General features: G+C 49.0%; 1 protein-coding gene across 6 annotated transcripts; it reads left to right on the top strand.

Annotated features, from left to right (window-relative positions):
* Positions 1–40: 40 nt before the first annotated feature.
* Positions 41–27749, top strand: SLC29A2 (solute carrier family 29 member 2). Of its 6 annotated transcripts, none has more exons than XM_035099046.2 (14): positions 2987–3005; positions 5926–5987; positions 6903–7008; positions 12525–12606; positions 13964–14151; positions 15554–15693; positions 17547–17681; positions 19321–19418; positions 20551–20635; positions 21719–21897; positions 22039–22144; positions 23628–23713; positions 25417–25616; positions 26883–27749. In XM_035099046.2, exons 3-14 carry the CDS (start codon positions 6980–6982, stop codon positions 26992–26994), a joined length of 1440 nt encoding a protein of 479 aa, XP_034954937.2. In that variant the 5' UTR covers positions 2987–3005; positions 5926–5987; positions 6903–6979; the 3' UTR covers positions 26995–27749. The 6 variants fall into 6 exon arrangements, with proteins under 6 accessions (XP_034954939.2, XP_034954938.2, XP_034954937.2 ...); XM_035099045.2 differs by lacking the exon at positions 2987–3005 and adding an exon at positions 3305–5026; XM_035099048.2 differs by lacking the exons at positions 2987–3005; positions 5926–5987 and adding an exon at positions 41–62.
* The last annotated feature ends 5 nt before the right edge of the window (positions 27750–27754 follow it).

Here is a 27754-nt window from a genome sequence, read left to right as displayed (position 1 = left end):
TTACCAAGGAATCATGGCGAATGGTGAGATACATTGCTTTGCCTTCCAGAGGTGACTGAAAAGTAAGTGTGCAAATAACCTCCTTTCAGCTTGTTTTAAATTGTGCAACTTGTTTCATAATTGCATAAGTTCCGTTCTCCTGCAGTAGCCAAACCTGGAGCTAAGCCTGGCTACCTCCAACTGAAACAACTGCAGACTCTTTCCATGCTTAACCCTGCTCCATTTCCTTCTCCTTCCTCTGTTCCTTCCTCTGCGCCAGACTTTCTGATTGTAAGATCCTCAGGGCAGAGGCCACCTGCCTCCTTGTACTCTGCACTGGCTGCACTGGTGGCATGCCCAGAGGGGACCAGGATGGCGTGGGTGGTTCTGGGAACCAAGCCCTATAAAGATTGGTTAAAAGAGCAGGGCATGTCTAGCCTGAGGGAGAACAAGTGAATAAGCCGAGAAGAGCCTGACTGCTCTCGCAGTGGCCAACGCCAACCAGACACCCTAGCGGGGAAACCTGAAAGCAAGACCTCAGCAGCACAACAGCAATTCTCTGCCCCTGTGAGTCCTCAAAGAATCCTGGGAACTGTAGTTCACCCCTCACTTCCCAGCGCCCTTAGCAAACTATGGTTCCCAGGATTCTTGGAGCAGGGTAGGTTTAAATGCATAGTGTGTTCACCGTCATAGAGTGCCCCCCACTCCAGGAATTGTGGAAATGGTAAGTAGCAACCAAGAGCTCAGCAGCGGAAAGGCCAGGGCAGGGGTCAGTGCAATGAGGGGCTCAGATGCAAACACTCCTATGAGCATACTAATAATATTACATTGTGATGTAAAAGACTCACCATGGGGTGAGGAGTGGGGAAGGAGTTGAACAGGATTTCCGGCCTGTTCTCCGTAAGAAAGTAGGCTTGCAGTATCCAGGGCCGGCCCACCCATGAGGCAAATTGAGGTGATTGCCTCAGGTGGCAGGATTCACAAGGGCAGCAGATCCTGATGTACCCACCCCTTTGTTCCTGATGTAGAACTTCCTTCACCCCTTCTTCCATGGCAGGGAGGGTGTGTGTGCAATTTGGGTGTGTCCACCTCAGGTGCCAAAATGTATTGAGCTGGCCCTGGTAGGATCAGCTGTAAAAGCCCGCAGAGATCTCACATTCAGTTAGCCACAGATGCCAATGAGAAGCCCAGAAACAAGGTGTGGAGGCAACAGCGCTCTGTCCATCGTCTGTCTCCACAGGCTTTTAAGGGAAGAGTGCTGCTGGACATGGAAGTTCCATTTAGATTTCCTACGGGAAATTTCTAGTAACGTTAGACTGCTGTAATGCACTCCATGGAGGGCTGCCCAGAACCTTTAGCTATTTTGGAACATGGCCACCAGAGGACATCCGCGTGGACTTGTATGACGCCAATTCCAATCTCAACGACCAAAGACCATGCTTTGGCATGCAAATCATTCTGATTCAACTTGTGAATTGCGATGTCAACATTTAAATTTCTTAAAAGTTTCAATTTTGGGCCAATCCAGATTTTACTTTGTGTGCCTTTTTTACTTTGCCATTTTTTAAATTAGCTTTTTATTAAAGCTTTTCTCATGTCGCAAAACAAACAAATAAACAAGGAAAAGGACATATGGTATCTTCATTTTTGATTCATAGTCTTCTTTTTCAGTTTGCCACCCATTCCGTCAAGTAAAGTGCTGATTCTCTGAGCTTTGAGAAACAGCATTGAAGATCTGAAATAAAAGTAAAATATTGCCTGGAACAGATAATAACAACAACAACAACAACAACAACAACAATAATAATAATAATAACAATAATAACAATAATAATTTATTTATACCCCCACCCCATCTGGCTGGGTTTCCCCAGCCACTCTGGGCGGCTTCCAACAGAAATATTAAAATACACTAATTTCTTAAAGATTAAAAGCTTCCCTAAACAGGACTGCCTTCAGATGTCCTCTAAAAGTCTGGTACGTAGTTTTTTTTCTTTTTGACATCTGGTGGGAGGGTGTTCCACAGGGCGGGTGCCACTACCGAGAAGGCCCTCTGCCTGGTTGCCTGTAACTTGGCTTCTTGCAGCGAGGGAACCGCCAGAAGGCCCTCGGCGCTGGACCTGTCCGGGCAGAATGATGGAGGTGGAGACGCTCCTTCAGGTATACTGGACCGAGGCCGTTTAGGGCTTTAAAGGTCAGCACCAACACTTTGAATTGTGCTCGGAAACGTACTAGGAGTCAATGCAGGTCTTTCAGGACCGGTGTTATGTGGTCTCGGCGGCATAGCTGCCAAGTTTTCCCTTTTCTCGCGAGGAAGCCTATTCAGCATAAGGGAAAATCCCTTTAAAAAAGGGATAACTTGGCAGCTATGCTCGGCGGCCGCTCCCAGTCACCAGTCTAGCTGCCGCATTCTGGATTAATTGTAGTTTCCAGGTCACCTTCAAAGGTAGCCCCACGTAGAGCGCATTGCAGTAGTCCAAGCGAGAGATAACCAGAGCATGCACCACTCTGGCGAGAAAGTCTACAGGCAGGTAGGGTCTCAGCCTGCGTACCAGATGGAGCTGATAAGATGCAATAAAAGCGAGCCTGTGTAAAAACAGCGCCCCTCAATATTCAGCGCTGCGCCCTAGATAGGCAGCTGCCGGGTTGGCCTAATGCTAGCGCCGGCCCTGCTGGTGACAACTGGAAGGCCCATTTCCCCCAGAGATCCACTTTGCTCCGTCGGCCGCCGCATCCCCCCATTTCTCCCCCTTGGTCTCTCCCTGCCGGTTGGCTCCGCTGGCCATTCTCAGGGTGTTGGAGGACAGACAAACGGAGAGAGGGGTGGGGAGAGGCGGCCTCTTTCCCAGGCGCGCTCCTGTACGCAGACTCCAAGGCCGGCTCCTCCCTGACCCTCCAAGGGCGACGACGGCAGAGAGGCTCGTCTGTGTCGCCGGCATCTCCAGCCTCATGGAAGCGAGACCGGGCAGCACCAGTAGCGGCGGCAAGGACCGCCACCCTCGGGGGCTGGAGCTCCGCAGAGGCAGGTGAGCCTTGGCGCCCCTTGCAGCGCCCGGCCCGCAGTGGCCGGCCCCGAGCGCCGCGAAGAGGTTGGGGGGCGGGGTGCAGCGCGCGGCTGGGGAGGAACGGGAAGAAGGATGCCCGAGCATGCTCCCATGATCCGAAGCGAAGTGACTCTGGATTACATAGGAATATGACCCGTCCGAGCTCAAGGTAGGGCCTCTGGAAGAGGAGGAGGGTTGCTTAAGAAGAGGATTTCGAGGGCCTGGGGAGGGGGGAGGCCAAAACATGTGCAGGGACTCGAGCCCAGCCTCTTTTTTTTAAACAAAAATGTCTTTCTCGAGAGATCAGTCAGAGACAGGGTGTCGGGACATTTTCAACATCAGGGTGCAGTTTTAGGGCAAATAAGTACACAGGACATTATCGTGGTCTGTGTAGCTCTGTACTGTTTACACTGACTGGCAGCAGCTCTCCAAGGTTTCAGGTGGTGGACATACCTAGCCCAGCCTGGAGATGCCTGGGGATTGAACCTGGGGCAGTCTGCATGCAAGGCAGATGTTCTACCACTGAGTGACTAGCAAGGGGCAGCTGTGCCCCTGAACTTGCGCAGAGCACCTTCCTATCGCTGCCTGTATCTTTCCTACACACCTAGGATGGGAGAGGGAAGATTGCCATGCGTTGAACCCGTTTTTCAAAACTGACCCTTCCAAACTTTCTCCCTGGGCCACCAGAGGTTATTCGGTGGAATCCCAGGCACCGGAAAACACAGGAGGGGAGAGCGCTCTTGTGCACGAATCCTGCTTGCAGGTTGCCCAGAAGCACCTGGCTGACCCCTGTGAGAACAGGATGCTGGACTAGATGGGCCAGCAGGCTCTTCTCGTGTTATAATGGTCTTTTGAGCCCTGAACTATGAGCCAGTTCATAAGAAGAGCCTGGCTACTGCTGGGTTAGTGCACACCTCCATCTAGTCCAGCACCCTGTTTTCCACAGTGGCCAGTCAGATCCCTCCAGGAAGCCTGCAAGCAGGACTTCTTTTGCTCAGCATGGCCAGCAATGGCCATTCAGAGGCATACTGCCCAGTGTTGGTAGAACATAGCCATTGTGGCTCGTGCCCATTGATATCGCTGTCCTCCAAGAATTTGGGGAATACTGTACTCTTAAAGCTACCCAAGGCATAGGAGGGCAGCATTCTCATCTAAGCAACCACAACCCAAGGGCCAAGGCATGCCTGCGGTTGTCACTCACAAGATAATAGGGAATTCAAACCTCATCTCAGCCAAAAACTATAGGGAGATACCTGACCTAGATCAAGCCTGGCTGACTCTTTGCATCTCCCCCTTGGTTAGATAGAACTAGGATCTTTCCTTTCAAGAACTTATTTCCTGCAATAAATGTAGCTTTCTTATTTTCCCCAATTCAGAGTCCTGGTATGATTATGTGCAAGGGAAAGAGTGTTACCGTACTTCAGCTGGGCTCATGTATTCTGTTCGACTTCCTGGTGCTTTAACTTCCCAATGCCAACAGATGCTAAACCTGAAAAGGGGAATAACTTGTAGAAAACAAAAACAAAAAGGCAGACAAAAATGGCTTCATTTTATTGCATATGCTGTAACCAAAAAAAAAAAGCACAAATTTAGACCTCCCGTGGCCCGTGGGCAATTATTGACAGATACATTTATTTGGTGCTTGATATACGGTGGAATTAACTTTTTTCTTTCTTGCTGGACATATTTTTGAAACTGTTCCAGAGGGAGGGGGGAATATTATTTGTTTCCTTTGTTCCTTGCCTTGTATTATCTGTGAAAGATAAAGGAACAGTTAATTAAAAAGAAAACTGCAGAGGGGGTGGAATTTGAGAGGAGGAGGGTAACCAGAGGCTATTGTCAACAAAAGCATTTGCAAGGGTGAAAACCTCCCATGGCCTTTGACCAGGCCTTTGCAAATTCCTGATTGGGAAATCCCAAATGTTGTTCGAAGTGTATTATGTGGTGACTAACAGACCTTACCTGAGCAGTCGGCTGAAGTCTTTGGAGGTTCTGATAGCAATGTGAGTACGGCTCTGCGTGTGTCTGTGTGTAAAAACAATAATTCCCTTGATACCTTTTCCCAGGGTGAATTCCAGTCTGGGCACCTGGATTTAAGAGGTTATGCTTATTCTGTTTACTTCCTTGTTTTTCTTGTTGCAAAATAACCAGGAATTTACGTTAACTCTTTGCCGCCTATTTGAGGCTTGAAGATTTGGAAGGATGAACCAGATTATTCTGTTTTGTACTGGATTGCTTGTTGGTGCTTTTTTTAAAAAAAGCAAGTTAAAATGTATACATAGGTTTTTGGCCAAAATGACCCCTAAAGTGCTGTAGAAATATGTCTGTAATGTATCTATTTAAGTTGTTTTAAAATCAGGAGAAAACCAGCTAAAACTAGCATGCAAATAATTACAATCACAAGTGTCCGGCACTAGATATAATAATAACCCAGCTTTCCCTAACCTGGGTGCCTTCCAGATGTTTTGGACTACAACTCCCATCAGCCCCAGCCACCACACTTTTGCTGGCTGGGTCTGGTGGGTGTTGTAGTCCATTAGGTCTGGAAAACACCACCTTGGCAAATGCTGTAATAACCTATTCCCTTCCATTTTACTCACTTCTTCCACACTAGTGGTTAAATTCTATGCCCCGCAAGCCCAGGCACTGAGGAGGGGCAGGGTCTAACTCTGCACATTCTCAGAGACACTCTCGCCTTTGTCATTGCTACACATTGTGCAGGGCTTATCCTGGTATTCAGAACAGACCTGGGGCCTTGGAACATAAGACAAGCCCCAAAGCAAAGGCCTATGCAATTTCCCAGGATGCCTGTTTGGGCTTGAACTAGGACCGATTCAGTGCTGTGGGTCAGTTGTCTTTCCTCCTTTGTCGAACTTTGAATACTTTGTGTCTGGCTGCACAGGTCCATCCCTGCAGAGTGTGAAGCAGTAACGAAGAGGAGAGTGCCTCTGAGCATGTGCAAGAGTAAGACCCTGCCTCTCCCTTCTGTTTTGTGACTTGAGGACACTCTTGGGCCTCCATTTGAGTTGCTGAAGGCGTGGGCGGGATAACGGTTGTAGGCCTTCATCTGACTCAGCCTTAGAGCCATAGCTCAGTGGGTTAGAGAGTAGTGCTGATAACGCTAAGGTTGCCGATTCGATCCTTAATGTGGGACAGCTGCATATTCCTGCATTGCAGGGGGCTGGTCTAGGACACCTTCCAACTCGACAGTTACATGATCAAGACAGAGTACAGGAAGTAGCAACAGAAAAGAGTGCCTTTCTCTCATTAGTGGGGGATCTCAGGCCCAAGGGCCAAATGTGACCCTCCAGCCTCCCCCATTGGGTCTTTCAAACTCCCCCCCCCAGACCATGCCCCTCATTGGCCTCCGCTGTGTTTGCTTGTCTGCAAAATGTCCTTGAACTCTGACAATGCCTCTCCTTTGCCTGGAAGGAGGACAGAGAGGGGTGTGCGCAAAAGGGTAAAATTCGCATTTGTTGCTTTGCACATTCTTGCCTCTGGCCCTGCCAACTGCTGGCATGTCGCCACTGGGCTGGAAAAGACTCCCTAACACTGCAGCAGTGAGCAGTTGCATCTGATTCACACATGTCACGAGAGCTGGGAAGCAGGCATCTCAGAAGTTCCCGGGGACTGGTTCTCTTACGGGGTGAGGCAGGGTCCTGTCGACCCTTGGGGTGCTTTTTGTGCTTTTTTTGCATAGATCTGCAGTGTTCTTGCCTTTCATTGCTTTTTCAAATCCCCTCTTTGAAAGCTGGAGTTCTCAGAACCCCCCTAACGCTTGAGATGGGCATAATTGAGTTTATTAGCTTTTTCGCCCTTTGTGGATGGAGGCAGAGTTTTCCCTTCTGTTACTACTTTTTTTTTTCATTTCCCTTTCAGGTGCAGCTGTGCTTTGACAGGGGCCAGACTCCTGCCACTGTTCCAGCCTCCAGCTTAGGGGGGGTAACTGGTTCCCGATGGCTTCTCAGGTGACCCCCAAGGACTCGTAAGTATCAAAGCCCCGTGAGATCTGACTTGGGGGAAATATACTTCGAAAAGAGCCGGGATCATAAGCATCTTAACCCTCAGAACCATTTGCTGAGACTGAATGTGAGAATAATACCTGGGGTGCCTTTGAGCAAGTGCACATTGCTTCCTGAACGTTTTGGGTAGGGATTTTGTAACATAAACAAGATTCCCGAACGTGACACCCCCTCATAGACGAGTTACTATTTTTCATGTTAGAGGGGGTTTATTTATTTCTTGTTGAGTTAAACAGAATCCCTTCTCAAGCAGAGGTTGCCCCTGAGCCTGTGGGGTGTAGTCGAGTGTGATGGGCCGGAGTGGGGAGAGCTCTGGGTTCAAAATCCGTGAAGCTTTCCTTTGGCCCAACATGGCTTATGGGGAGGATAAAATGGGATGGTCTCATGAGCTTCTTAGGGGATTTGTAGGGTACAAAGGTGGTTAAAAAAAACACCTGAGTGTCTGACTAGGACCTGAGAAACCAGGGTTCAAATCCCCACTTGGCCACGAAGCTCACTGGGTGACTCTGGGTCAGTCACTTCCTCTCAGCCTAACCTACCTCACAGGGTTGTTGTGGGGAGGAGAACAATGTACATGACCTTGGACTCCTTGGAGAAAAAAGGTGGGATATAAATGCAATAAATAATAATAAATTTGCCCACGTTTGCAGAACTGCAATGAACCTTAGAATCATAGAATTTAGGTTTGATGAGGCCCTAAGCTACTGAAAGTAATGGGGCCCTTTATATGTCCAGCTGTCCTTTGTCAACAACAAATTGTCACTGTTTTTTGTGTTGAATATGTATGCTATATGGTAATTTATGGACCTAATAGATATCTAAAGCCATTTGCACATATCAAAATATGTTTTTTATCTTATATTTTGGAAATGTACATCCAGGGTTTTTTCCCCCTTTAAATTTTTGTGGGGCCCTAAGCTATAGCTTGTTTAGTTTATATGTAAATCTGTCACTGGTTGGAAGGTCCACCCAAGGGTCATCTAGTCCAACCCCCCACAATGCAGGAATCACAGCTAAAGAATCCCCGACAGGTGGCCATCGAACCTCTGCTTAAAAACCATCAATGAAGGAGAGGCCACCACTTTCCGCTGTCAAGCAGCTCTTACCATCAGAAATTTCTTCCTAATGTTTAATTGGAATCCCCTCGCTTGTCATTGTATCAGCTCTCAGTCTCCTCTTCTCCAAGCTAAACCTACCCAACTCCCTCAACCGTTCCTAACTGAGACTGTGTTTCCAGACACCACTTGCAAGATTTTCATTCCCCCACCCCTTTGGTCCCGTTCCACCCTTCCCCACCCATGCCACTGGGCAGATTGTGGTGGAATGCATCTCAGATTCATTGTATTCGTTCAGGATTGGGGGGACCTGAGCCCTCCTAATATCTCTGGGCTTTAAATCCCATCCTTCCTGACTCTGGCCCAGGGCCGTCTTAAGCACCTTTGGTGCCCTGGCACCGTGGTGCGACGGATCGCCGCCCCCCGCCGCCCCGTTTTCCAGCGTGGCGGGCGGGCGGGCTCAGCACGCAGCGCGGTAGCCGAGGGCGCTGCTGCGCGGCCGGCGGGCGAGCTTGCTGCGCGGCGGAGCAGCCGGCGGGTGGACAGGTGCGACTGCGTGGTGCCCCCCCCAGCGGGCCGGCGCCGTGGCGCCCTGCGCCACCCAGCCTGACCGTAGAGCTGGCCCTGCTCTGGCCAGTGCTGGCAGGTGCAAACAGTACTGAAAAGTGGGATTGTGTCTCACTGCCCCGATACCATCATGAATGCACAATAAAAGCGACATCTAGAGGGACCCTTCATTGCAATCAGTGGGCATGACTGACTTAGGTCCATTCATTTCAATGGCTATACTTTGAGTACTGTATAACGAAATTGTGTTTTTAATATTTTGTTGAGAGCCACCCAGTCAGGTGGGTGGCATATGAATAATAAAACAATAAAAATAATTATGAGTTAGTTAGTTTGGATGCAGCCCGTTATTTCTGCTCTGCACCTAACGCGTTTTTCGTTAACTCCAAATTGGACCAGTTATATAAGCCTCACCTCCCCAGTTATATTTAGTTACAAAATGCACCTGCCTAGGTTTGCCCTCTTGGGTTTTCCTTTTCTTCTCTGCATACTCAGGTATGTGTTTGAGGAGGGAATGGAATGTTTCACACCTGGATTAGTCAAGTTGCAGGAGTTGAGTTACGGGATACTCAGCAGCCAGAAACATCATAGCCAGACACCGGAGAGACCTGTCAGGAGTAAGCATGGACCAATGGTACCAAATGGTATGGGAAACAGCCTTATTAGAAAAACTAACCAATATACTGAAACTGACGTGGGGGACAAATGGAAGAAGATGCCTCCACCCCGGTATGGCTCCCCTTTATCACATACACAGCCCAACAATACAACAACAAGAATCCACCAAAAGCCTACGAATCAATATGGCTAACCTGATTCAAACACACACACACACACACCACTCACACATGACAGCAAAGTTCACCACAGCCAATCACAAACAACCATACCCTAGGCCAGGCATGGCCCACCTTGACCCTCCAGATGTTTTGGGACTACAGCTCCCATCATCCCTAGCTAACAGGACCAGTGGTCAGGGATGAAGGGAATTGTAGTCCCAAAATATCTGGAGGGCCGAGTTTGGCCATGCCTGCCCTAGGCCAACCCCAACCTCTCTCACCACCAAAGGAACACAAGTGAATAGTAAAGAGAACCCGCATAAGCGACGCTGACACAAAAACACACACATACATTAAGTAAAATAGAAACATCGCCACCCGACCCCACCCCCGCTCTCCATTCCCCTCTCCATCTCTTTCCCCCTTTTCTTCCTAATGTAGGTATGCCCCGCGGAGGACCTTAAGGTCCACAAACAACAATATTCTGGAGATCCTGAGCCATAAGGTGGCTAGATTGGACTCAACTAGGGCCAGGGCCTTTTCAGTATTGGCCCCAACTTGGTGGAACGCTCTTTCACAGGAGACCAGGGCCCTGCGGGATTTGTCATCTTTCCGCAGGGCCTGCAAGACGGAGCTGTTCCGCCTGGCCTTTGGGTTGGATTCAGTCTGACCCCTGTGTTTTCCTCCCTCATGGTTTTGATTTATGGGCTACTTAAATTGAGGCTGCATTTTAAATTTTAATATTGTATTTTAATCTGTTTTTTTTTTCTTTTATGTCTTATTGTAATTTTATTGGTGTTAGCCGCCCTGAGCCCACCCGGTTTTGACTGGGGAGGGAGGGCTATAAATAAAATTATTATTATTATTATTATTATTATTATTATTATTATTACTAATGTCTCAACAAATGAAGCTGATCTCTAGAAAATGCAACTTGAAAAAAGAGACATTGCACATACTTTTGTAAACCAAGAAATCTTTAATAAAAAAATACGTTTTTTTAGAAAAAAGAAGTGTTGAGTTTACCGGTGCTGCCACAAGTGCACTGGCAGCTTAAATCTTCCACTTCCCTTCTTTAAAAAAAACAACAACAGCAAACAAAGGAATCGGTTCCTCAAAACCTGATTTTCCTGTCCAGAAATGAACACGGGGGTGGGAACGCTTTCTTCTTGGCGCTGCGCTCCGCTTGTGTGCCAGGTGGGAGAGGAATAAGAAGATGGGGTGCTAAATAGATTGGCGGGGAGGAGGGCAGAAACCGGTACCAGACAAGGCCTTGTAATGTAGACATGCCTTCGGCTTATTGGATTAAATTTGTTGCTCTCTTTCTCTTTCTCTGCTTCAAATCCAGCCTTTGGTAACCTGGGGCGCTCAACACACTTTGGACTACAACTTCAGTCGGCCCCAGTGATGGGAGTTGTGGCACAAAATTTCGGGAGGCAGGGGTGGGAGAAACCATCAGTTTCCTTTCAACATTTTGCCGATCTGGAGTTGAGCTCTCCACATTTCCGCCTCAGTCCTCACGTTGGTGGTGGGAAGCCCTTGTGAAAATTCATGGGCGTATTTCTGTAGGCCTATTAGTTTTGCCTAATAAGAGACACTTTTTTCAAAGCCGTTTCCCCTAACCCAGGCATCCCCAAACTTCGGCCCTCCAGATGTTTTGGACTACAATTCCCATAATCCCTGACCACTGGTTCTCTTAGCTAGGGATCATGGGAGTTGTAGGCCAAAGCATCTGGAGGGCCGCAGTTTGGGGATGCCTGCCCTAACCTAATGCATTTGGGCATTATATTTAGAGATGCACTTTAATGCACATGTGCATTTCTGTACACACGGCTGGGGAATTGCGCTGCAAAATTGGGAAGATTGCAGATTTCAAAGGAAAGCTGTGTTTTGATTCTTGCATTGTTCCAGAAACCCCAAAAGCAGGACCTAAGTACCCTTTTGACTTCCCCTGATCTCCCTCACCTAGTGTCACTTTGAGTGCTTGCAGGATACTCAAAGGGTGCTTAGGCCCAGCCGCTCAGCCCTACTCTGAGCACTGCGACCACAGTTACACAGTGTTCTCGTGGAGGGGAAGTATTGCAGGATCATGTTACCGGCCGGCTTGGATTGTGGTATTTATGACCCACCCGCCTGGCCTGAATTGCTTTTAACTCCTTCTTGAGAGGGAGGGCAGTGGTAGAATGCTTGCTCTGCTTATAGAAAGTCCCAGGTTCAACCCTCAGCATCTCCAGTTAAAAGGGATCAAGAGACAGGTGGTGGCTGCCTGAGGCCATGGAGAGCTGTTGCAAGTCAGAGCAGGCAGTACTGAGCCTGATCTAGCCCTGATTTCAGAATCTTGAGGGCTAGAATCTTTATCACTCTTTTTAAGCAGAACGATTGTAGCTCAATGCAGTGGCGGAGCTTCATCCTCCAGCACCGGGGGGGGGGGGGGCGGGGCGGAGAGCAGGCGGGGGGGCAGCTGCGATGGCACTGCACCAGGATCGCGCTGCCGGGGGCGGTGCGCTCCCCCCGCATTCCTCTTCCTCTGCCAGTGGCTCTGCCATGGGTAGGCAAACTAAGGCCCAGGGGCTGGATCCGGCCCAGTTGCCTTCTCAATCCGGCTCGTGGATGGTTCAGGAATCAGTGTGTTTTTACATGAGTAGAATGTGTGCTTTTATTCAAAATGCATCTCTGGGTTATTTGTGGGGCCTGCCTGGTGTTTTTACATGAGTAGAATGTGTGCTTTTATTTAAAATGCATCTCTGGGTTATTTGTGGGGCATAGGAATTTGTTCATATATTCTTTCAAAATATAGTCCGGCCCCCCACAAGGTCTGAGGGACGGTGGACCGGCCCATGGCTGAAAAAAGTTGCTGACCCCTGGTTAAGACCGCTTGCTACGCAATCGTGGGCACCTTCAGTTAGGAAGGATCAGGATCAACAGGTAGCTGGTGATGGGGGAAGATCCCCTTGCTGGCTGAGACACTAGAGAGCGGCTGCCAGCCAGAGCAGGCAGTACTGCGCTAGATGGACGAGTGTCCTGATTTGCTCATGGCTGCATCTGTTTAATGGCTGCTTCTCCTCTCCAAACCCCCAGGTTCCATTGTGTAGGGATCATCTTCTTCCTCCTTGGCCTGGGAACTCTCCTGCCCTGGAACTTCTTCATCACGGCCATACCGGTGGGTCCTTTGCTTTAGGCACCTTCTTCTCTCAGCATCGGGGGGTGGGGGGTTACACGTTTCCAGGGCTGAGCCCCAGCACAGTGTTGGGATATGAATTGATGCTTAGAGATGATCCTTCCTCCTTCATGTTTGTGAGTTCTGCAGAATGCGTCCCTTTCCAGATTAAGAGGGAAGCTTGGATAGGCTCGTTTTAGCCGTTTAAGTTTAAGTAATCCAAGGTTCTTTAAGGCAGACTGTCTTCTCCCTTGTATTTCCCCCTTTTCTATCCCTTAAAATAACAATCACACAAACAGTCTTGTAAAAGGTAAAGCAAAAAAACCAAACATTTACTCACTCAGAATACTTGTTGAAGGGTTAACAGATACAGCAGCTTTGTCCGGGCAGATTTAACATGGTAATTCAGTCACAAAGACATACTTATGTCTAGTTTAACAGATGTTCTTGTGTTACTGGCATGGTGGAAAGAGTAAGAGTGGGAAAAGCCAGGCAGAGTGGGAAAACCTCTCTAGCAAACTTGCAGGAAAACTCTGTGAGCTTCATCTTCTGTCGTGTGCCCATCTAGCAGAACATGAATTATTGCCTTGACTGCACGCCAGGAATCTTCGCCCTTGTTGCACACTCACTCTTTGCATTTCTTATTCTTCAAAATAAGAGGAAACTCTGAATCCAGCTCCGCTCTAAAGCTGTTTGCCCAGGATGAATTAGGCTGCATCCCTGGATGCCACTTAACCTGAGAGCAGGAGCGGAAAGGATAGTCTCCGTTTCACATGGATGAATTCGTTCTCAATGCCTTTCCATCCCTTTCCGGCATCAGTCCATAAATTGTTTGTTTATAAAAACCACCTGCACAAATATACGCATTGTTCTTTGCCTATCCAACCCTGCAGTTCCACTTTAGGGATGCTCAGGAGGAGAGGAAATGGAAGCCCCATTGTGCCAGTGGTGTGCAATGGTGGAGGCAGTTTGCAATGACAGCGTGGCTTCCTGTTGGTTGGTGCTTTGAGGAAATGGGTTGATTTGCAGGCTTAGCTCACCATAGCCAGCCCTGGAACTTCCATCGATTGCATAGCATGGCAGGGATAAGCAAGGTGCAGTGGAGCATGTGCAAAGTGCCCTTGCACCATGCCTCAATTAGCCTGCACGCATGTGGGTTAAGAGGGGAAGAGCTTTAATGGTCCAACAATGTGTATTGTATTTTTATCCTGTGAACCACCCTGAGATCTTGCGATGAGAGGGGGTATATAAATATCTAATAAATAACAATGGTGTAGGGCGAGTCTGAGTCCCGGCCCCACTCTTCCTGGGAAGTTGAATACACAGGCACCTCTCACACAGAGTATAACCTTCTTTTCAGTATTTTCAGTCTCGGCTCATTGTGGGGAACTGCTCAGCTGGTGAGGAGGAAGATGGGAACCAGACAGGCCTGGGACTTGAACCCTCATGCCACTGCAGCGACGACTTTAATTTCAGCAACTGGCTGGCTCTTCTTTCCCAGCTGCCTCTGCTCCTCTTCACCCTTCTCAACTCCCTCCTCTACCAATGGTGAGCTAGCTTGCTTCCTGCTCCTCCATCCTGGCGCAGCGCCCAGATCCCATGCCCAAGACGGGTGTTGCCCACCTCTGTCTTCACACTCTCCCAGGTTCCCTTTCTGGGTTCCCAGCTTTCAGTTAAAAGAAGGAAAAACAAGTGTCTGGAGTTTGTAGAACCCGAGAGGTGAAGCGAAATGTACAGGCCTGCTTCCCCTTCCAGTGTTTGACTCCACCCCCCACCTATGTGTCCAAAGTGATCTCTATAAACTGCTCTATAAGGGGTTAGTCGAGGGACGCGGGTGGCGCTGTGGGTTAAACCACAGAGCCTAGGGCTTGCTGATCAGAAGGTCGGCGGTTTGAATCCCTGTGACGGGGTGAGCTCCCATTGCTCGGTCCCTGCTCCCGCCAACCTAGCAGTTCGAAAGCATGTCAAAGTGCAAATAGATAAAAAGATACTGCTCCGGCAGGAAAGTAAACAGCGTTTCCGTGTGCTGCTCTGGTTCGCCAGAAGCGGCTTAGTCATGCTGGCCACATGTCCCGGAATCTGTATGCTGGCTCCCTCAGCCAATAAAGCGAGATGAGTGCCGCAACCCCAGAGTCGTCCGCGACTGGACCTAATGGTCAGGGGTCCCTTTACCTTTACCTTTAAGGGGTTAGTCACAACAAAGCCTTGATTGTGCTTGCAACAGCCCTGTGAGGTCGGCCCACTGTTGATTCCATAGGAGATATGGAAAGTTGAGGCAGAGAGATCAGAAACTTGCTTTGTTTTGAGGGCCGCCGCTCACTGGTAGAACATCTGCTTTGCATGCAGCAGGTCCTGGGTTCGATCCCTGGCATCCCCAGGTAGGGCTGGGAGGGTCCCCCATCTGAAATGCCGAAGAGCCACTGCCAGTCCGTTTAGACACTACTGAGCTAGGACCAACAGCCTGACTCTGTATAAGTCAACTTCCTACTTAAATCAATCCTTTATCCAGGACCATGTGGACAAGAAACCTACTTCCTTCTGAGACAAAGGGTCATAGCTCCGTGGTAGAGCCTCTGCTTTGCATGCAGGAGGTTCCCAGTTCAATTCCTGGCATCAGTGTTGAATCCCAGAATTGTATTGTTCAAAGGAACCCCAAGGGTACTCTAGGTCAGGAATCTCAGCTAAAGCATCCATGACAGGTGGCCATCCAACCTATGCTTAAAAACAGTGAAGGAGAGTCCACAACCTCCAGAGGCAGTCTGTTCCACTGCCAACAGCTCTTACAGTCAGGAAATTCTTCCTGATGTACTGTTGGAATCTCCTTTCTTGTAATTTGAAGCTGTGAGTTCAATTCCCTTCCTTCCCCGCATCTCCCAGCTTCTCAGCCCCCTCCGACTCTAGGCAGTGCAACCTTTAAGCATTCATCTTTCTCCTTTCCATCCCTGCAAAGCATTCCGGACAAAGTGCGAATCCTGAGCAGCCTGATCGGGATCCTGCTCCTCTTTGTGCTGACGGCCGTCTTGGTCAGGGTGGAGATGCCGCCCCAGAGTTTCTTCTCCATCACCATGGCAAGCGTCTGGTTCATTAACTGTGAGTTCTGCATGGCCTGGGTGGGGCCTGGCCATCCCTCTCAGAGCAATAACACCATTGCCATCTGCTCCCAAGCCCTGCGGCAGATCTGTAACCTCCAGGGTTTGAGTTTGGAGAAGAGAATGACCGTGAGCCAGTCTGGTGTAGCGGTTAGAGAGTCAGTCTAGGGCCAGGGAGACCCAGGTTCAAATCCATGCTTGGCCTCAAACCTCACTTTTGGCCAGCTGCTGTCTCTCAGCCTGAACAGCCCCACAGGGTTGTTGTGGGGATAAAACAGGGGTGAGGAGAACCATGGATCTGTGGCTCTGAATTTCTGGGATGAAAGGTGGAGCAGAAGTGTAACTTTGATGTAATTTTAAAAGGCTGAGGGGAAAGGCCGTCATGCTGAAGAGGGGAAAAGACTTGCTGGCTCAGACTGGATCTGATGTGCTTTAATTACAGGAAGGCAGATTGAGGATTAGGATGGCAAGAACAGTTTTATAATCATAATTATGAGGATAATTTATTACCATACTTGTACCCCACCCATCCAACTGAGATGTCCCAGCCACACTGGGCAGCTTCTAACAGAATATAAAAGAACACAACGAAACATCAGACATTAAAAAGCTTCCCAATACAGGGCTGCCTTCAGATGTCTACAGAAAGTCGTATAATTGTTTATCTCTCTGACACCTGATGGGAGGCCATTCCACAGTGAGGGCGCCACTACCGAGAAGGCCCTCTGCCTGGTTCCCTGTAACTTCACTTTTGTAGTGAGGGAACCGCCAGAAGGCCCTCGGAGCTGGACCCCAGTGTCTGGGCTGAATTATGGGGGGGGGAGACACTCCTTAGGGTATACAGGGCCAAGGAGCGTCAATTTTACTAAGGCTAGTTTTCTACACACACCCCTCTTTATCCTCCATCCAGGCAATCAAGAGATCATGGCCAGGCAAAAACACTTGAGGTGCAAATCAGGGTCAGTGAGGGGGTGTGGCTTGGGGAGAGTCCCAAGGGCCAGATAGAGAGACCTGGAGGGCCGCATTTGAAACCCTCCCCCCAAGACCTCAGGTTCTCCACCCCTGGACTAAATGGCCTACAAGACCCCTTCTAACTCTGTCATTCTAGGACTGCAATCTAAGAAAGGTATCAGTTGCTGTTGCTGCTGTTCACCCGCCCTTTACCATACAGTCCTAGGACAGGTCACAACAATTTAAAAATGCCAGTGTTGAAGGCCAGGGTAAAGAGGTGCATCTTGAGCAGGGGTCAGCAACCTTTTTCAGCTGTGGGCCGGTCCACCGTCCCTCAGACAATGTGGTGGGCCGGACTATATTTTTTTTTTGTGGGGATGAACGAATTCCTATGCCCCACAAATAACCCAGAGATGCATTTTAAATAAAAGCACACATTCTACTCATGTAAAAACACTAGGCAGGCCCCACAAATAACCCAGAGATCCATTTTTTAAAAAAGGACACATTCTACTCATGTAAAACCACACTGATCCCCGGACCGTCCGTGGGCCGGATTGAAAAGGTGATTGGGCCGCATCCGGCCCGCAGGCCTAAGGTTACCTACCCCTGATCTTGAGCCTGTGACAGAAACTGTCTCCTGAAGATGCTGGACAAGAGACGGAGGGAGGAAGTTGCACAACTTCCTCTGGCTGCGAGGAATGATCTCCACTGAGGGATCGTGGTTCTTAGTGCTTGGGGGAAAGGGGAATCTTGTCTCCCCCCCCCCAAAAAAAAAACATGGTCTAAGTCCCAGTCCTGGGTGTGTGAGCTTATAAAGAAGTAAAATGTCACTAAGCATGTTGGCTGCTGACATTCTCACCCCCAAAACTCCACCTTCATTCTCTCCTCTCCCCTCGCCAGCCTTCTGCGCCGTCTTGCAAGGCAGCCTCTTTGGGCAGCTGGGATCCTTCCCGCAAAGCTACAGCACTGTCTTCCTGAGCGGCCAAGGAATGGCTGGGACCTTCGCAGCCACCGCTATGTTACTCTCCATGGCCAGTGAGTATCATGAGGAGGATGAGGAGTGTGTGGTCTGGAGAGCAAGTCCTCTGAGGGCCTGCTGGGAGAGTGCTGGAAAGGGGGGACCGTTTGCATGGAGAAGAGAAGATCGAGGAGGCCAGGGGGGAAAGGAGAACCACCTTCAAATATCTGAAAGGGGTGTTGCGTGGGAAATGGCAGCAACCTGTTCTCCGTTGCTCCAGAGGGTCAGTGGAAATCGCAGGGATGCAGATTTCTGCTGAACAAAATTAAGACAGAGGTGAGGAATAGCCAGCCTGTCTGTGGGCCTTAATATGCCCCTACCTGTGGGGCAGGTAAAGACACAGACGGGTCAGGTTTACAGCTGACCATCAGGGCTTCAGGGTGTTTGCAAGCATCAACATTCATCTGACCGTCAGCCCTTTTCTGAGAGCAGCATGAGGCATTCTGGTGGCTGCCTCAGTTCTGTGCAAGCGCTGGTGACCAGCTGATCATTGCTGCTTGCAGGGAGCCTCGGACGGTACTTTGAAACCCAATAATCAGCTGATTTGTTGGCGTTTCATAGAGTCACACGCTGCACTGGACCAAAAGCAGGTCACCTGATGTCGTTGTGGCATCAGGTGATTGGCAGCTGGGCATCCCCCCGTCTCTACCTGCCAAACTTGATCTACAGGGGTGGGGGAGAAAACAGTAAGAGGCACCCAGCCGTGCAGCGGGCTGCCTCAGGAAGTGATGGGCCCTCTTTCATGATAGGCATTTTAATAACAGCAACATCAGATTGCCTGCCTTTGGCTTATTAATGTGGAGCGCCTTTGTTGCCCTCCAAAATACCACTTATGTTTTATTTACGGTATTACATTTATGTCCCACCTTTTATCTTCCAAGGATCACAAGGGGGCTTAAATGCTTCTCCTCCTAAGTACACCTCACCCTTCTGAGCCCACTCGCCTGTTCATTCCTGCCCAAAGCACGCATGCATTCCTTAGGCCCAGTGTGAAGTCCCCACCCTGCCCCCAACCGCCCCTTTCTCTGTAGGCTTCTCACTTCTTCATCTCTTTCCCCCACCTCTTTCTTCATCCAGGCCTTTGCCTCTTCCAGGAACAAGAAGAAAGGACCTCTGAGGTGCACCAAGTTATAATTCGTTGGTGTTTTGAATACAACCTTGCATCGCTGGGAGAAATGCAGCAATGCTCTGTGTTTTTCTGTGCGCTCTGCTGCAATGTGGCTGTGGCACTGGCACCCCTTACCCACCCACTCCCGAGCTCAGTCTCATGGCTTGTCCAGCACTCCTACCTTTAATTCTTCCTTCCTACTAACCCCTCTCCTGTCCCTCACCTCCTCCTATGTGAGAATTCCTTCTTCCTGCATACTGAGTTATCACTTCTCTTTCCAAAACTGCCCCCCTCACCCTTCTCCACGTTCTGTCTTGAGACATCTTCACCCCAAACATTTTGTGAACGTTCCGTGACATGACAGAAGCTCGACTGGTGACTGGTAGAGGTCCGGAGGTGACAAGACAGTGTGTTTAACTGTGGGCTTGTTTGTTTGCTTTTATGCCAAGATGCATAGCAGGGTTGTGAGGAAGGAATCCAGAAGGGTAGCCCAGAAAGCGCTCTCCGTAGTCTGCCCATCCTCATCTCATCCTTCTCTGGCTTTTCAGGTGGCGTGGATGCTCAGACCTCTGCTTTGAGCTACTTTGTCACCCCCTGTGTTGGCACCCTGGTCTCCATCATCTGCTATATCTTGCTGCCCCACAAGGTGAGACGAAGCCCTTTCTCCTGCACCCTGGTTTTGCAAAATAAGAAGGAGAGCTCTTTCCACTGGGTTTGAGGAGGGGAGGAAGAGATTTGTGAGCGCTGGCATGGTCTAATCCACTTAAGAACCCAACTAGGCTAAAGCAATGTGGACAATTATGATCTCCCCCCCCCCTGCACCATGCACACATCTCCTTATTTTCACTGCTCTCTGGGCGCTTACAGACTGACGCGATCTTCAAGTGGGATTCATTCACACATTCTGACAAATTCAGGTTGCACTATTCAAGTCAATTTGGCACTCCTGTGCAACAAACTCACCCCCCCCCCAAAAAAATCTGACTACTTTTTGCATTGCACTGCAATGCTGTCTACCCCCCACCCCACAAACAAATTAGAAGTAAATAAATTGCCAGCGTTTTCTAACCTCCCCGCAAACTTTATGCAAACAAATCTGGGTTGTCTGGAAGTGAAGCCTATGAACTCGCTGTAAATTTGCTCTCCCCCCCCCCCCGTTGGAGGCAGTATAGCATGCCTGAGAATACCAGCTGCTGGGAATCACAAGTGGGGAGGTCCTGCTTGGGGGGCTTCCTATGGGAATCTGCTTAGCCACTGAGAAAACAGGATACCAGATGGGTCCCCCTTTGGCCTGATCTAGGAGGCTCATTGGGAGGCGGGTGGCGCTATGGGCTAAACCACAGGGCCTACCTAGGGCTTGCCGATCAGAAGGTCGGCAGTTCAAATCCCCGCGACGGGGTGAGCTCCCGTTGCTCGGTCCCAGCTGCTGCCCACCTAGCAGTTCGAAAGCACGTCAAAGTGCAAGTAGATAAATAGGTACCGCTCCAGCGGGAAGGTAAACGGCGTTTCCGTGTGCTGCTCTGGTTCGCCAGAAGCGGCTTTGTCCTGCTGGCCACATGACCTGGAAGCTGTACCCTCGGCCAATAACGCGAGATGAGCGCCGCAACCCCAGAGTCGGTCACGACTGGACTTAATGGTCAGGGATCCCTTTACCTTTAGGAGGCTCATATTGTGTTCTCAGCCTTAATAGCCTCCCTTGCGGAGGTGAGGGAAGGGGAGATGGGGGAATCTGGTAACACCCTGCCATTCGCAACCACAGCTCCCTCCTTTCTCTCCAGGATTTTGCTTGCCACCACCTGCACAAGAGAGCCCAGGAAGAGCCAGGCCATGAGCTGGAGACCAAGGCGGGGCTTCTTTCCCCTGGTAAGCAGCCTCCCAAGAAGTGGGTCCGCCGGGCTCCCCCCTTGAGAGTTCTTCCCAAATTGTGGAACCAATTGAATAATGGAGATTGTAGGGCAGGGTGGGGGGGGAACATTTGGCCCTCCAGAGGCTGTTAGACTCCCAACTTCCATCAGCCCCAGCCAGCATGACCAGGGATTAGGGATGTTGGGAGTTGTAACCTAGCAACCTCTAGTCCAGGTTTCCTCAAACTCGGCCCTCCAGATGTTTTGAGATTCCAGTTCCCATCATCCCCTGAGACACTGGTCCAGCTAGCTAGGGATCATGGGAGTTGTAGGCCAAAAACAACTGGAGGGCCACAGTTTGGGGAAGCCTGCTCTAGAGAGCTACACGTTGGCCACCCCAAGTGTACAGTTAAGTCTCCCTCTACCTGGCTAGCATCTAGACAGTTTTAACTTTTCGTAAACCGCTTTCAGGGTTTTGTTTTGTTTTTTTTAATAATCAAGTGGTGTATAATGTATAATCAAGTGGTTTTTTTTAATAATCAAGTGGAGCTTTGCCCCCCTCAAAGCTCAAATGATATTATTATTAATAATAATTAATTAATTAAAGTTACATGGCAACCCAACAACGGAATTCCTGAGGTAGCCATAAAAAACGCCCCTCACTCAATACTAAAAAAACCTCCAAATGTAATAATAATGTAATAATTAAAACAACAAAAACCTCAAAGCACATTATTATTATTATTATTATTATTATTATTATTATTATTATTATTATTATTTAATAAAGGTACATGGCAACCCAACAATGGGATTCCTGAGGTGGCTTACCAAAAAAAACCAAAACAGAACCCCACCCTTCACTCAGTATTTAAAAATGCAACATGTAATAATTAAAACAACAGAAATTTTTTAAAATAACAGCATAAAAGAGGCAGAATGCTTTTTAAATAATCTGCAACTCATCTTAAAAGCCAACTGAGCACTTATCCACACTTGCCTTTTGCCCTGCTCTTTCCAGGCATAATCCTGCATTTTAAAACTCTGTGTCCAATAAGTTTTCGTCTTCTTCTTTTCTTTTTTCTTTCTGCCTCGCCCCCAGAGGATGGTCTTGGCCCCGTGCCGGGTGCCTCCCAAGGAGGAGAGCCGCTGAGCTTGAGCAATGGGATTGCCATCTCCCTGGAGCAAGAAGACTCAGAATGCCTCCCGGAGATTAGGAACGGGAGCAGTGGGGCAGGCCTGCCTCCGCTGAAACCGTCAGTCCTAGGCGTGCTCAGGAAGGTAGGGACTGTGGCCAGAGTGGTGAAGTAATGGGAGACCTCAAGACTAGGATGGGTGGGAGAATGGAATGGCAAGGGTGCTGGTTTCGCCAGCACCCAATTCGCTCACATTGCTCCCTCTTCCTCTTCCTCCCGGTTATAGATTTGGCAGATGGCCCTCTGCATCGTCATGGTCTTCTCTGTCACTCTGTCTGTGTTTCCCGCCATCACTGCCAGCGTCGCCAGCACGTCAGAGAGCGAAACCTGGAGTGAGTAATGGGGGGATCCAATGGGGGCGGTGGAGGGATGACGCAGGTGGCACTGTGGGTTAAACCACTGAGCCTAGGGCTTGCCGATCAGAAGGTTGGCGGTTCGAATCCCCTGGACAGGGTGAGCTCCCGTTGTTCGGTCCCTGCTCCTGCCAACCTAGCAGTTCGAAAGCACGTCAAAGTGCAAGTGGGAAGGTAAATGGCGTTTCCGTGCGCTGCTCTGGTTTGCCAGAAGGGGCTTAGTCATGCTGGCCACATGACCTGGAAGCTGTACGCCGGCTCCCTCAGCCAATAATGCGAGATGAGCGCCGCAACCCCAGAGTCGTCCGTGACTGGACCTAATGGTCAAGGGTCCCTTTACCTTTACCTAATGGGGCAGTGGAGGGATTAGGTGGGCCGGTCCTAGCTGGCTAGAGGCAGTGGACAGCTGGAGCCCCACAGAAAGGCCCACAGCTCAGCGGTAGAGCTGCCTTGCATGTAGAAGGCCCCAGGCTCAGACGTCCCCAATGGCACTGCCAGAGGGCTTGGAGAGACCCTTGTCTGAGGCCCTAGAGAGACACTGCCTTTGCAAAACAGACAGCAAGACTCGGACCACGTCTAAGGCCTTCTTGGTAGTGGTGCTCGCCCTGTGGAACACCCACCCTTCAGATGTCAAGGAAATTAGCAACTATCTGACTTTTAGAAGGCAGCCCTGTTTAGGGAAGTTTTTATTCTGCTTTTAAGGGTTTTTTTGAAAGCCGCCCAGAGTGGCTGGGGAAACCCAGCCAGACGGGCAGAGTAGAAATAAATTATTACTACTACTACTACTACTACTACTACTACTAAGGCAATTGCTTACCATCCTAGAAAGATGACTGAGGCTCAGGGATGAAGCACTTACTTTGCTTGCAGAAGGGTTCTAACATATCTAGTTAAAAAGGGATCATGTAGGAATTTTCTCTGCCTCAGTCCCCAGAGAGCCACTGCCAGTCAAGAGTAGACAATATTGGGCTAGACCAGGCCTCCCCAAACTGCGGCCCTCCAGATGTTTTGGCCTACAACTCCCATGATCCCTAGCTAACAGGACCAGTGGTCAGGGATGATGGGAATTGTAGTCCAAAACATCTGGAGGGCCGAAGTTTGGGGGTGCCTGGGCTAGACCAGTGGTTCTCAAAGGCATGTGGCAGGAGAGGCTGGCAAGTGTGGAGAGAAGAATCAAGGACACCTGGGCTTTGCTCACACCTGGCATATGAGAACTTCAGTTTTATTTATATTTACTGTATATTTAAAGAAGATTTGCGTACCACTTTATCGACAAAACCCCTCTAAGCGGTTTACTGAAACAGTATGAAACATTCGTAAGGAAAATCCCAACAAAACCAAACTTTTTAAAAGTAGTAGACATAAAACGTAAGTAAAACCAGATGTTTTAAAGCAAATATAATTACAGGTTAGTGTTGCGTTCATCTCCCTCCCATTTCTCTGTCTTTTTCTTATGCCTCAGGCAAGTTCTTCACTCCTGTCTGCTGTTTCCTTCTGTTCAACGTCATGGACTGGCTGGGCCGCAGCGCTACCTCCTATTTCCTCTGGGTAAGTCTTGGTGTCTGAAGTGGGATTGGCTCCACGCTGTCCAAAAACAGTGTGACTATTATGACTATCTCTGGATGAATTCCAGAGAGGCAGCAGCGTTAACCTCCCATAACGAAAGCAGATAAGGCATGTGGCACCTACAAGATTTTTATTTCAAGGAAAGCTTTTGTGGGCTTGAGCCACCAGGCTCAGGAATTCTAATTGTAGATACACCGAAAAGAAGGTTTTTTAAAGTGTTACAACTTAGGAAATAATAGTACATTACAGTGCTATCAACTAATAATATCCATAAATGTCAGTCCGATTCCACAAGTGTTCAAAAGGGTCGTTTTATATAGAGCCGGAATGCCGAGTCAATTCAGTAAAATAATTCAGAACAGGGCCCTGTTTCGATATGGACGCCTTCGTCAGCTGGTAATATAAAAAATATCAAATAATAACAAATAATACATAGATTACATAAAAATTCTCAATTGGCATGGCTTAAGTTATATAGTATCACATAGCATTATATAGCATTTGGTTCCTTACCTAATTTATGAGGTCGTGTTGACTTGTGAAGTAGAATTCTATGTTTTTCAAATCTCGTGTCTGAAAATAACAATAATGCATGTTTTAAGTCTAAATAAAAGTTGTTAATTATTAAATGTAAGGCACCAAATAGTTGTATGTTTCCTCACCTGAGTTTGTGGCGATCAGCGTGTATCTAAATATTTTTATGCGTTTTCAATTTGGAGGTAAGCTAATTGTCTTATATGTGTGTCTCTAGGGGGCGGGGGGAACAGGCTTCTCAATCTTCTTAAAGGTATAAGTTTGGTTGGCGGAAAATTCTAAAGTTCAGAGAGACAGCTACAATGGTTCGGATTTCTTATAAAAAGGAAGTATAGTACAGTGGTGCCTCGCTAGACGAATTTAATTCGTTCCACGGGTCTTTTCTTATAACGAAAAATTCGTCTAGCGAATCCCCTAGGAATGCATTGAATTTTTTTTTTTGCCCATAGGAACGCAAGAATTGAATTTCAATGCATTCCTATGGGAAACCGCAATTCGCTAGACGAATTTTTCATAAAACGAATTCGTCTAGCGAGGCAACCTCCGCTCGAAAAATCCTTTCGTTAAGCGGAAATTTCGTTAAGCAGGGCATTCGTTAAGCGAGGCACCACTGTACTGTACATGGGCCCATTGGTGGAACACTATAATATAAGCACCTGGAAGATGATTTCACTTTCTTTATTATTTGGAAACCAAGACCAGATCTATACAATCGGAGGGATATCGGCAGACTACTCCTTCAACAGGAAGCTCGATTCATACATCTATTTGAAACAATGTTTCCTAAAGGTCTAAGTAGCTTCCAGGACTATACTTCCTTTTTATAAGAAATCTGAACCATTATAGCTGTCTCTCTGAACTTTAGAATTTGAGCCCCCCAAAATAGGGGGTGTCTTATTCACGGGAGCATGTTATACATGGGGAAAATACGGTACTTAGACATCTTTTTTAAAATAAAAAAAAGATCAAGACGTTCTTATGAAGTTAACATAACAATCCAGAAAGAAAAAGAAAGAAAAAGAAAACTCGGGTAGGTGGGTGGGTGGGTGGGTATGGAGTTTCACAGCCATCACGTCATAAAGCGAGACCTTTAGACATTTATTAGGAAATAGGGCAATGAAGCCAAGAACTCTGCTTTTTGCTCTTCCCAGCCAGAGAAGCACCTGCGCCTGCTTCCTGCGGTGGTGGGCCTCCGCCTGCTGCTCGTCCCACTCCTGCTTCTGTGCAATGTCCCCCAGCGGGAATACCTGCCCATGCTGTTCCGCCAGGATGCCTGGTTTGTCCTTTTCATGGTCGTCTTCTCGCTCTCCAATGGCTACTTCGTCTCCCTCACCATGTGCCTGGCACCAAAGTGAGTGTGCTCTGAGTAACGTCGCCCAGGCCCGGCTCTAGGTAGACCCCCGGTGGCGCAGGGCACCATGACGCCGGCCTGCCAGAAAGGCGCTGCGAGCTGCGCCCGCCCGCTGGCCGGCCGATCCGCCGCGCAGCTGCGCCTGTGGGAGCCGCGCTGCGCGCTGCGCCCACCGCGCTGGGAAACGGGGCGGGAGGGCGCCAGAGAGATCGCGCTGTGCCCGCCTGCCCGCCCGCCGCTGCGCCCACCCGCCCACCGCGCTGGGAAACGGGGCGGGAGGGCGCCGGAGAGATCCGGTGCACCACAGCGGCAGGGGCGTTTAAGACGGCCGTCGTTGCCCCTCCTAAAACATGCAAAAGCAGCATTATGAACAGGGGGGCTGCAAAAGTGGATCTCTAGTTCTCTTTGTTTATTTTGCATTGGCACCGTGTTGGCAGTGCCTGGTCTGCACTAACTAGCAGTGGCTCTCCAGGGTTTCAGGCAAGGGAAGTCTTTCCAACCCCTACCTGGCAATGCCGGGGATTGAACCAGGGACCTTCTCCATGCAAGGCTACCTGAGCCACCGCCATTCTCGAAAAACGGGTAAAAATGGCATTCCCCGAATTCCAGATGTGAACAGCAGGCCCTCAAATTATTCTCATTTTTGTTGTGCTCCTCTTAGGCTACACCACACACTTAAAGCACTCTCTTATATCACTTTAATAGCCAACGAGTCCTGGGAAATGTAGTTTATAAAGGGTGCAAGGGGTTGGACTAGATGACCCTCGGGGGTCCCTTCCAGCTCTATGATTCTATGTAGCAGTGACCCATACATTTTAGCACCCTCTGAACAGCAGAAGCATCCCAAAGTGCACTGTGAGTGTTCTGCGTAGGACATAAAGCTTAAGACACTTTTGTGATATTCTTTGAGAGAAAAGTAATTGAAATTGAGTTTTTTAAAAAAATGTATTTAAAGGCCGTTCATAATTGGAGGCCGTAAACTGTAGCTTCCTTGTACATAAATCCAGCCCTGGTTTCCTCTCTGGGTTGGGCAAAGAAGAAGGGCCTTTCCCACGGGTGTAGCCAGGATTTATGTTATTGGGGGGGGGGGCAGGCTTTATGTTGGGGTGGCAGAACCAAGTTATCTGAGATACAGTTGGTCAGTTAGTTATTTTTTATTTATTTACTTGATTGGGGGGGCAAATACCCCTCCCGGCACCCCTTGGCTACGCCCATGGCCTTTTCTACCAGACTATAAACTGTCTTCTTCTCTGTTTCCGCCCCCAGGCAGGTGCAACCACATGAGAGTGAATTGGCGGGAGCCATCATGACGTTTTTCCTGGCGTTGGGTCTCTCTTGTGGAGCTGGGCTGTCCTTCATCCTCAAGGCCTTGCTCTGATGTCCAGGACTTGCTGGACCTCGGCAACAGCAAAGCATCTGCCTTGAAGACTCGAGGAGAGAGAGTCTGGTTGCCCTTCTCTCCTTCCCAGGTGTGCCCTCTGTGTGGCAGCTAATATCCTTCTGGGTAGCAAAGTGGGCATCTGCCACCATCTTCCAACAAAGGGAACTGCTCTTTTTGGTCTTTCTTTCTTGCATATGCATAAGTTCACGTTCGCTCAGCTACCCTTTTAAATCCCCAGGAGCCTGAATGTATTTTTTTTTAATTTAAGACTCTTGGACTTTTCTGAAAGATTCCTGGATTTTTACCAAGCCAAGGGAAGGCTGCGGTACGGAGGGGCCATTTGCAAGCCCCCTTCCTACGTCCCTTTGCAGGTGGAGGAGCCACTCTGCCTCTCCCACTTGTGCCTGGCTGAGGACGCACAACAAAGGGTTTTTTTGCAGTATTCTCACACGTACTCTTGCTCTCCCTTTGCTTTCAACTTGAGGAAGTATTGTTGCATCACGCACATTAGCTCTACGGAACATCCTCCTGGAGGGTGACGGTAGGTAAGGAAGGGAGAAGTCTGTATCCAGTCCATTAATGGGGTTGGGTTTGTTGCTTCCACATCAGATTAGCCATATAGGGCAAGCTTTCTGCTCTCCCCGCCCCCCCCCCAATCCACTGCCCGGTTTATGGTTTTGTTTTCTCAGCTTGCATTGCTTCAAACTTGTCTGCTAAAACTTGTTCTCGTCAGATAAAAGAGGTCCACAAGATGTCA

This window comes from Zootoca vivipara, chromosome 17 (genome assembly GCF_963506605.1).
Source record: "Zootoca vivipara chromosome 17, rZooViv1.1, whole genome shotgun sequence".
Classification (NCBI taxonomy): Eukaryota; Metazoa; Chordata; class Lepidosauria; order Squamata; family Lacertidae; genus Zootoca; species Zootoca vivipara.
This window is presented reverse-complemented; position numbering and strand designations above follow the sequence as displayed.